We start from the raw sequence: 10,650 nt of genomic DNA, 5'->3' as shown, positions 1-10,650 counted from the left end.
ATTATTATTATTATTTTAACTCAAACGGGTATGACTTTATTTATTTGATAAGAAACTCATAATTACACCATGGCAGCCAATGATACATATCTTTTGTTTCTGTTTCTAACACTATCTTTTGAGCTGTTACAGAATTCCATTTCCTCAGGGATTGCAGGGATGAAATGAGCTCTCATCGTTTGTGAGAAGTTGGCCTTTCCGGAGGGTGCACCCTTTGTTCGCCATTTGATCTGCTTCTTTGTTCAGGTTTCTGAGTATGTGGAAGAATTTGTAGGAGTCAAAATCGAGCAGAACTCTCTTCAGCCTATTTAGAGTTTTGTTGAGGCATGCATCAGTGAACAGATTTCCTGTATTTAATTTTTTTAATTATGATCTCCGAATCTCCAAAATCTTGGAATTCTTTGTCTCCTCTATCCCTGGCAATTTGACAAGCTTTGAGGAGGCCTAGGATCTCCGCTTGATTGTTGGTTTTATGCCCAATGCCCCAACAAAAACTGTCCCTTTTTATTCCGTTCGCAGCGAAGATGACCCCTCCAGCTCCTGCTGCCCCAGGATTTCCTTTGGAGGCTCTGTCAAAGAATATTGTTGTAATTTTTTGCATTCTCCACCACTCTTGAAAGTTTTCTTCAGATTCTCTTATGCGCCAAGCCTGGTTTCCTGCTTGAGGGACTGATAGCTGCTTCCATGGTTGAAGGTGGAGGGGACCCAACCACCGCTCTTCTTCCGGGAGGAGCAGTGGATCACCTGTATAGTTTTGTTGTAGCACTGCTTCTAGGAGAAATGACTTGGCTTTTACCGCTACGGAGAGGGGAGTGTGTGCCTTTTCATTGAATATCAGATCGTTCCTGGACAGCCAAATCTGCCATCACACAAATTTGGGAATGGCATTCCAAACTTTCCTCCAGATGGATTTGACAGGAATTTTGTTGGGGTAACAGTGGTTCCATATGTTGAATAGATCAGCTACTGAGTTTTGAGTCAGAACTGTGATTTGCAGCCCATGGAGGGCGAGTCCCCATACTTCTTTCGCAAACTTACAGTCTATGAAAAGGTGCTTGGCAGTTTCTAAGCTACTTCTGCACAGTTCACATCTGTGCAGACCTGCAATGCTTTTTTTCATTAAATTATCTCTGGTTAGGAGCTTATCATGAGCCAGCATCCAAAAGAAGAAGTTTACCTTGGGCAAGGCGAGCGGTTCCCAAACTTTCTTCCAGAATTCCAGTGTTCTGTTGTTTTTCCTATTTGGGTGGATGGTATTATACGCTTCTGCTATGGTGTATGTTCCAGAGCGCTCCCATCCCCAACTGTCTTTAGAATTTCTATTTACTGGGGCCGCATCTTCCAACAATTCTTCAAGAATCTGTTTTTGTTGTTGAAGTCGTTCAGGAACTCCGAGGAAGTCCCATCCCTGCCAATCTCCGTGCCTATCCCATTTGGATAAGTCGAATATGCTGGTGATCCCTGCACGTTCCAGCCATTCTTTTATCCCTGCGATTTCATCTATCTCTGCAAGCGGATTTTGATCCATAATTCGGTCAAACCACAAATTTGTGCGTTTGCCATTTCCTGGAATTTTATATGCCTTTCCTTTAAATAAATTTAAGCTTCTGTTACAGAGTTTCCAAGTTTGCGTGCTGTTGGGAATTTGACATGTCTGAAGGTTCCTGAGCGACACGTTACGGACATATTTTGACTTCAGTGTTACGCTTACAGGATGCGATGGTTCCTTAAAAAGTTTCCATAGTAATTTCCCTCCCATCGCCAAATTTGCCAAGGCTGGATCACAGATTTGCAGTCCGCCTTCCGGAATTGAGCGCTTCACCGTCTCCCATTTGACAAGATGTATTTTTTGCTGGTTTCCCTTTCCCCCTTGCCATAGAAATCGCGCAGGATTCTTGATATTTGATCCGTCACTCTCTTTGGAGCAAGAAGGTAGGCTGCTTGATAGATTAGGAGAGCCGATAACACAGATTTTATCAGAATTACCTTGCCTCCTTTTGTGAGCCAGTGTCCACCGCAGGAAGTGATTTTTGACTTAATTTTGCCGATGATATCCATCCACAACGTCCTCTTATTGGTCCCAATTATGATGGGGAGACCGAGATATTTTATCTTATCCCATTGGGCATGCCCTTTGAAGCCCAGAATGTTTGCTATGCCTGTGAGTTCTTTCTGCCCAATATTCCATCCATATACTTCACTTTTCCTTTCGTTAATGGAGGCGCCCGATGCCCTGCAGTAACATTTGAGGACTGTATCCATAGCTTTAGCAATTCAAGCAGATGCCCCTCCCAAGAGAAGAGAGTCGTCCGCGAAAAGGGCATGATTCAGAGTTGGGGAACTGATTGATGGTTTGAGGCCCAAAAGGGAGCCTGAGGATTTTTCGAAGGATAACTTTCTGCTGAGGGAGTCTGCCATCAGAATGTACAGGAAGGGAGAGAGCAGGCATCCCTGCCTGAGGCCTCTCTGAGCTTGGAAGAAGGAGGTGGGGCGACCATTGACAAGGGGGGCGATCCAGGGATTCTGAGTGCAGGCAGTGATGAGATTGACAAAATGAGAGGAGAAGCCGAAGGAGAGGAGGAATTTGTACAGGAAGGAGCGGTTGACTCGGTCGAACGCGTTGGCCATGTCAAGATTTATCAGCATTCCTTTTTCCTTTTGTTGATTGCTGGAGTGAATAGTCTCCTGGACTTGAATGACATTGTCCAGGATGTTTTTGCCTTCTACAAAACCCCCTTGATTGCAAGAAATCAGTATGCTAAGCAATGGTTTCATCCTTGTAGCTAGGAGCTTAGCCAGGATTTTATAAGATGCATTGCAAAGCGATATTGGCCTAAATCTGGCAAAGGTTTCGGGATTAGTTTCCTTGGGAATGAGGGCGAGGTAGGTGGAGTTGGTTCCTCCTCCTACCTTGGCCTTTTTCATGAAACCTTTTATCATTTTTAATAGATCTTCTTTGATGACTTCCAAACAAGTCTTATAAAAATGAATGGTGAATCTGTCAGGCCCAGGGGCCTTATCCGAATCCATAAACCAAATGACTTTGATGATCTCTTCTTCCGTGATAGGTTGGGTGAGAGCTAAGTTGTCTTCAGAACTGACCAGAAGAGGGATGTTTGAGAGGAGATCTGCAGTATCTTCCTCACTGCCTTGATTATCTGCAGTATACAAACTTTTATAATGTCTTTCAGCTGCCTCTTTTATTTGACTGAAGCCTTTACATAGTTGTCCTTCTGCTGTTGTGATTTCTAAAATGTGATTCCTGGAGAGTCTTGCTCTAAATTGGCGGTGAAAGAAGGTGGTGTTACGGTCTCCAGCTTCCAGCCACAGACTTCGGGATTTTATTCTCCAATGTTCTTCCTCTGTTCTGAAGGATCGGAATGTTGCGCATTGGATTTTGACTTCTTTATCTAGCAGAGATGTGGTTATCTCTCTACTTTCCATTTCTATTTGCAATGCATCTAATGTCTTAACTGTTTCTTTTCTTTGGCTGGAAGGATTCGGGGCAGGCTTCCTTATCCAATCCTTCAGGGCTAACTTTGTAGCTTTGAGCTTCTGTTCCCATACATAGCTGGAGGACCCAGTGACTGGTTTGGCCCACACTGTTTTCTAAGTATCTATGAATCCATTCCTTTCTATCTAGAGTGGACTGAATCGAAAGGGGATTGGACCCAAATCTTCTTCATCTTCCAATATGAGCTGGACTGGTTTGTGATCTGAGGTCAGCTTGGGGAGGATTTTTGTCGTGATAATTTTCTTATTCATCATCAGAGTGCCTTGTACTAGGAATCTGTACAGGCGGGCCGCGATATGATCTACCCCCACTCTGTTGTTGGTCCATGTATATTGCCCTCTGATTGGAGTAAAATCAATTAATTCCCACTGCTGTATAAGGTCTTCCACCAGGGGGAGCATGGGATCTCTGTTGTTAGTTCCTCCCCTTTTTTCCTTGGGTTTTAAGACGATATTTAGATCCCCAGCTAGGATGATGTTGTTTGGGGATCGCTGCTCTAAGAATTCAAAGAGAGAATTCCAGCAGTCTCTCTTTTCAGAATAATTAACAGGTACATAAAGATTGAAGAGGGAGATGGTCAACTTACTTGTGCAATGCGTTAGTTCTTTGTAGATCTAGTGCTGGGTCTCGTGGGATTTGTTTAGAAGGAAGAGGTCTTCTGCCCAAAGGGTTGCAAGTCCTCCGGCTGAGCCTCTTGAGCTGATTGCCCTTCCCTTGCTTTTCTTCCATTTCTTCTTACTGAAATCTAGAAGGGTATTCCACTCTATCTTGATCTCTTGGAGCAAGAGGATGTATGAGGGTTCTACTTTGAGTAGGTCCTTGACCGCTTCTGCTTTCGAGGGATTGCCCAGGCCTCTGCAGTTCCAAGAGACGAGACGCATTATTTACCAGAGGTGGGTTGAGAGCCTCCCTTAGGGGGCCTAGTCCTGGAGTTTCTCCCAATAGACATCTCTATTGTGGGCTGACTTCCTTGTGTTTTAAGCCTTTCCGCTTCCTCTTCCCTTATTTCTCTGCGAGATTTCCTGCCAACTTTTCTTGTGCGCTGCTCGAAGGTTTCATCCTTCGATGAACCAGAACTGTCCGCTAGTTTTTTCCTAGTGATTTCTGCATATGAAGGATTAGAAGGGCTCCCTTGAGGAGTTTCCTGATGTGCCATTTCACCGTCTTCTTTGTTGGTGGTGTGGGGATCTATCTGTTCCAAATCTTCAGTAACTGCTGTAACTGGGGTGCTCTGTCTGCTTTCTCTGGAATTTTGGTTCTTTTCTTGAGTAGGGTTGGAGCTGCTTGGTACCTCTTTCTGAATACTTTTCCCACTGCCTTTTTTGTGATTAGTAGTTTTTTGGATTCGGGTCCATTGTTCACCACTTTGTTGTTCTGGTTGTTCTTCCGCCTTTTTCTTACAGTGTTTGGCGAAATGTCCGTAGCCATGGCCGTGTCTGCACTTAAAGGGGAGTTGTTCATAATCCAGCTCTTGTACATGCGTCCATCCTGCAACTGTAAGATTGATGGCTTCCGGCAGGCCCTCCTCCAGATCTACTTCAATGCAGATGCGAGCGCATGGTCTATGTATTTGCCTAATCCATTGCCAATAATTTGGAGAGACTTTTGGTTCCAGCAATGGAGTGGGAGGTGGGGGAGTCGTACCCACACCGGAGCAGAAGATGGGACATCCTGGGCTGGATCAAAGTCTGGCGACCATTTGTTGATATATAGCCCTTGGGGACCCATGAAATAGGGTCTGTTTCTGAAGATTAGGCTTTTATCCTCTGCACTTTCGAAAACGAAGACAAAGAAACCTTTGCTTATGAAGTAACTTTTATACCTTCTTTGATTAAGGGTTTCCAGTTCCTTTGGGTCCAGTCGTCCACCGATTTGGGAGAGGGCCAAAGGCCCGTGAACTGGCCTATGAGTCCTCTCTTAGCTAGATTCAGTGTTGCCTTGCACGTTTCTTCTTCCGGGAGAGCTACTGAAGGTATGGATTCCAGCTTTTTTACAAATTTTTGTTGAATGGCTGATGGCGGGCGCTTATTTCCAGCTGTTATCATTGCTTTGAATGATGTAACCTCCGGAGGGGGAGGCGGGGTCGGATTCATATTGTTCAGGTCCTCAGAAGAAGGCATGGCTGATCACAGCAGCACAGGGGCCTGTGCCAGCCCTTATCTGAGATGTGTATCACTTCAGCGGGATCAGCCAACAGTTGGGAGCGATCCAGGGGTGTCGAGGCAGGTGATCGAGCCCAGCAGCAGAAGGTTGTCAGGCGGGGAGGCCGCAGGAGGCAACTCGTTGATGGGGGCAGCTAGGTCAAGCCTAAGCATGCTCGCAACGCAGCAACATCCTAGGGTATTCTAACAAAAATTTATAAACAATTATAATAGAAGTATAATACTTCAATAAAATATATATAAATGTATATTAAAAAAATATTTTAATTTTTAGATTTATTTTCATTTATTATTTTTGAATTTACGTATGTTAATTTTTTTTATTTATACCATACATACTTAAATTATATAAATTTATATATTTATAAACTGTTATATCAAAAATATAACATTTCAATAATACATAAAAGTTAAATATATAAAAGAAAAATGTGTATATTAAAAAAATATTTTAATCTTTAATTTTGTTGTCATTTATTATTTTTCAATAAATATAATAATTAATTTTAAAATACTTTTGTATCTTCACATTATATATAAAAAATGGTTACAACAATTATTAGTATTATATATAAGAGAGTTACAACAATTTTTAACAATTTTTGTTTTGCTAAGTTGTGTGAGTCATGAGATGATTGCACGCTTAACCTTTGGCTTGAGAAATCGTGATTCGAAGGCGTCTAAGCTGTCAAAATCACCCGGGGTTCGCACCTGGCCTCGGCCACACCAACCCTTAACATTATATATATATATATATATATAATTTTTTAGTATGTCAAACTTAATACCAAATTTTATTTTCAAAATTTTAATTATCGAATTTTGAAGTTGCTGAACTCGTACATGAACATGAATCAGGTGAATTAGGTGATAATTCCATAGCAAATAAATTAACCATAGAAAAACCAAAGTTTTCTTGGATTACAAGCAAAACAACATTTTTTTTGTTTGTTAAGTTGTGTGAGTCTTAAGATGGCTACACACTTAACCTTTGGCTTTAGAAACCAAGACCTAGGGGAGTATAAGCCATCAAAATCACCCGAGGATTGCATCTAACCTGGGCCACACTAGCCCTTAACATGGCTAGATATTTTCCCACGAAGTTTCGAACCAGTAACCTTCACACCACAGAGTGCCTTAATAGTACACACTATCATGTCTATTCTACGCCCCCTAGGCACAAGCAAAACAACCTTATTGTAACCTAATGCCTACAAAAACTAATAAATTTCATTTTTTTTATAAATTTTTCCACTTGAAAAAATAACTTTACTTACCATTTGCAAAACTTTTTTGAAATGTCTAAAATCCTAAAAACATTAATTTTTGAGATACTTGACTAAATATTTCCAAACAAACCTCTAAATTCTTAAAAACTCTTCTTAAGTTGATTTCCTCCATGGTAACAATAGAGGAAAAAGACATCCTTAATCGATATCTTATATCATTAATTTATTTTTTAATGGAATGACTATCTTTTATATTATCAAGTTTAGATTTCATGGCCAGAACCATTTACAAGCTTCAGTTACTTTTGTTGCTTCAACATTCAAATACAACCACATCAAATTTTTCTTGCCTCTACGGGTTTTTTACACTACAATTTTACATTGAAACCTCCCATAGATTTTACAAAATTGACTCGAAATGAGTTCAAATTTACAATACATATGACATATTCACTAAGTTTCCCAAGAGGGGCCAACTTCAAACTTATTCCTTACTGCTACCTCTTTGCCACGAGATTGACCTTCGCCATGCGTCACACCATCCACGCTAACCTTCTGCGAGTCGAGTGTCGAATCAAAGAGACCCTGCATATCGACATTCTCCTCAAATGTGGTAACTTTGCTTAACTACGCATTCAACAATAGGATCTTTATCTCTAGGCCAACAAATTTTCTTTCCATTCAAGCCTACAACCACTCAAACTTATTGTTGACACTTAATCTGAAAGGATTGGGATTATTGTAAATAGTTTCAGTTATGCATTAGAGAATACCAAGAGACCATGGAATTGGAATCTCAAGGGTCTCTCCAACTAAATAATGCAATAAACACGTTAATTCATGGAGTTACCCATTTTATACTTGTAACTCTCGTTTTCAGCTAATTTTCCTGTTATTCTCTGATGTATTCCTCGTCTCCTATCTGAACGCTTGCTTTATCTCCTCAATGTTTGTTGTTATCTGCATTGATGAGTGTTGATGGTCAGAGCACAGATTGGCATGCTAGTATAGAAGCATGGAATCCATCCCTGTAAGGACCTGCAGTCCTTGACACGCGCTCCCGGCATGAAGTGCGATGGCGAACAGCTTGAAACGAAGAAAGTGCGAGCTTCACTTAGCGTGCGAAGGAGTTATACGATAATGCGAGTGCGTAGAAAGTTGAGGGATGGTTTTATATGCGTGGAAGCATGGGTTATTACCCATGGGGCCGACCCATACTTGGAAGCAAGCCGATGAAGTATTTGCAATGGAGTGTGGGCGTGTATAGTGTGGAGGACGAGTCGGCCGGGTAGGTTAACTCGCCCTGCCACTCGTATAAGTTGGTGATGCGTGGAGGTCATTTGCATCATCGCTCAAGCATCACATCTTCGACTTCAACAAGGAAAAAAGGCGCAAGTCAAGGATACGAAGTGCGAGTTGGGAGTGCAGTTCTATGCGCCCAAACTCGGGCGAAGGCGCACGGTGAATCACACAGTGTATCGGGTGAAGGCATTGGGTGCGGGTAGGGTCACCCGTTGGTCGAAGAGTAGGGCGTGCACGGGTGTCGATGCCCGGTTGTGCGAAGGAGCGCCCGATGGCTGAACGGAGGCGTGGGCACCCCGTTTGTGCGAAGACTTGACACGGGTGTCTCGGGTAGCGCGGGTGAGCGCCCGCCTCTCGTGCAAGGGCGCACAGTGCGAAGTTGGTGAACGGTTGTGCGAAGGGAGCGTCTTGGTGACTTGGTGGAGTCACCCGCCCATCATGCACAAAGACAAGGTTTGATCGTGAAGTGCGGAAGGCAGCTCATGTGAGGGCACACCCGCCCGCCTTGGGCAAGGAAATCTTGGTTGTCACACGGTGGTGTGACAAGGTTGTAAATTTGGCTAAGTATGAAACTTGGTGTTTCCAAGTATACTTGTAAAGCATTGTAAACTTGTAAAGTTGTATAATATATTATTCGGGCAGACTCATTGTTCAGGGAGTTGCCCCTCCCTTTATACTGTTCAATTTTGTTCTCTTGTATAATTGCTGTTGATAATGAATGTGTATGGGTGTTCATTGGTATAAAGGAAACATTAATAATACTTGGTTGTGAAACACAAACTAAGTAGGATAAGTGGTTAGGCGTAGTCCACGAACATAAGTATTGGTGAGAAGAAAGTGTTCGGTGGTGCCGCACCTCGCCAAGCGCAGTTGAAAGATTATCGCCGTCTCCGGCGTCATGATAATCCCAATGGTATGATGCCCGACGATACATTTGTGGGTGTTGGAGACGATGCGTTCAACACTTTTTTTAGTGTGATAGGAGCTGGAAAACATGTCCTGAGAGTTGTGTTTGTAGATCTGGAACCCACGATCATTGTCGAGGTTCGAACAAGGGCATATTGTTAGCTCTTTCATCCTGAACAGTTGATCTCGAGCAAAGAGGATGTTGCCAACAACTTCGCTCACGATTTAGCATTGGACTTCTCTATGGGACCCATGTACATACCGTGTTAAAAAAGTTCGAAGACAGTGCGATGTTTAAGTTTGGAGAGACCATACATTCATCACTGCGTAAGATTTCAGGTACCATGATCGAAGGCGTTGAATGGGTTGAATGTTGTAATTGAACGTTCACATGCATTAATATGCATGCTCTTTATATGTTGTGAGCTCCATATGTTGTGTGTTTGCGTTGAAACGATGCTATTTGTGTTTGTCATATTCCAAATGGGTCGTAGCATAACAAAAAAAAATCATACATACGAAACGTTTAATGTGATGGCATATGGATGGCGGTTATGTAATGCTTTCAGCATATGAATGGCCATATATGGCATATAAATTCGTTGATTTTTTCTATAATTTTTCTTACCATATGGTATATGAAAGGTATATAATGTACATTTGATAAGTGAAGGTTTATAAATTTGCATTAAACTATTGAGTGTGTATAGTGAAGATTGAAGTTGGTAGTGAGTTTTTAAATCAATTTTGTAAAAAGGCAGAAAGTAAGACTGTAGTATTTTGGAAATCAAAAGCACATAGTCCTTTTTTGATGATGCATTCACTAATCTCCATTGTGGGAGTAGTTCTCTCTAACAAAGAAAACTATCATGAGTGGTCTCAAAAGATAAAGCACACTTTGATTTTCACTTCTGTGGAAAGGGGTTTGTGAAGGAGAAGGAGACAGTGCACCAGAAAAGCTCACTTTAGACAAGGAGCTTTCCATTTGGGAAAAAAAGAACAACAAGGTGTATGCTTTGATTGCAGGTTCCGTAAATGAAGAGGTGAGTGGCCATATTTATCCATTTTGAAATGCCTTTAAAGCCTTAAAGAAGTTGAAGTAATTGTATGACTCACACTCTGAACTTGAAGTTGTTCAATTGATGATTAAATTGTTCAATCTTGAGTTGAAAAATGATGACCCTCTTGCCTTAGCATCATAAGTAAGATCCATTATGCGTGACATTAAAGCCACTAGCGTTGAAATATATATTCCTCTCATAACTTATGTCAAGGCACTATATCCCACCTATTCACATTATCTTGAGTCATTACAAGCAAGTGGCAATCTTAAGGAGATTACCTTTGACTCCCTTGAGAAGAAGTTTGCTGAGAGAGAGAAGGATTTTGGGAAGAAGACAACTCCTCAATCTACTAAAGAAGTTGTGTGCCTTGCACAAAAATAGAATAATCATGCACAATATTCTTATAGAGGAATAGGTGGTCGAAGAGGAAGAGGAAGGAAGAATTTTAGAGTTAGACATTTCCAAGGAGAAAG

The 10,650-nt window shown here is 41.8% G+C and overlaps 2 protein-coding genes across 2 annotated transcripts; both read right to left on the bottom strand.

Moving 5' to 3' along the window:
- Window positions 1-865: 865 nt before the first annotated feature.
- On the bottom strand, window positions 866-1,759 carry LOC149141752 (uncharacterized). Its single transcript, XM_089451320.1, has one exon. It carries the CDS (start codon window positions 1,757-1,759, stop codon window positions 866-868), a length of 894 nt encoding a protein of 297 aa, XP_089307446.1.
- A 59-nt stretch (window positions 1,760-1,818) lies between these two features.
- On the bottom strand, window positions 1,819-2,262 carry LOC149141751 (uncharacterized). Its single transcript, XM_089451319.1, has one exon. The coding sequence runs from the start codon at window positions 2,260-2,262 to the stop codon at window positions 1,819-1,821; it is 444 nt and encodes a 147-aa protein (XP_089307445.1).
- Between the last annotated feature and the right edge of the window lie 8,388 nt (window positions 2,263-10,650).

Source organism: Pinus tabuliformis, chromosome X, assembly GCF_031772625.1.
Source record: "Pinus tabuliformis cultivar Carrire ecotype Pingquan chromosome X, CPIR1, whole genome shotgun sequence".
Taxonomy (NCBI): Eukaryota; Viridiplantae; Streptophyta; class Pinopsida; order Pinales; family Pinaceae; genus Pinus; species Pinus tabuliformis.
Note: the sequence above shows the minus strand (reverse complement) of the source record. Positions and strands in the feature narration are given on the sequence as shown.

What these genes read in the sequence shown, in the direction of transcription:
- LOC149141752 (XM_089451320.1), bottom strand. Translation starts at nt 1,759, where the DNA reads ATGGGAGGGAAATTACTATGGAAACTTTTTAAGGAACCATCGCATCCT.
- LOC149141751 (XM_089451319.1), bottom strand. Translation starts at nt 2,262, where the DNA reads ATGGATACAGTCCTCAAATGTTACTGCAGGGCATCGGGCGCCTCCATT.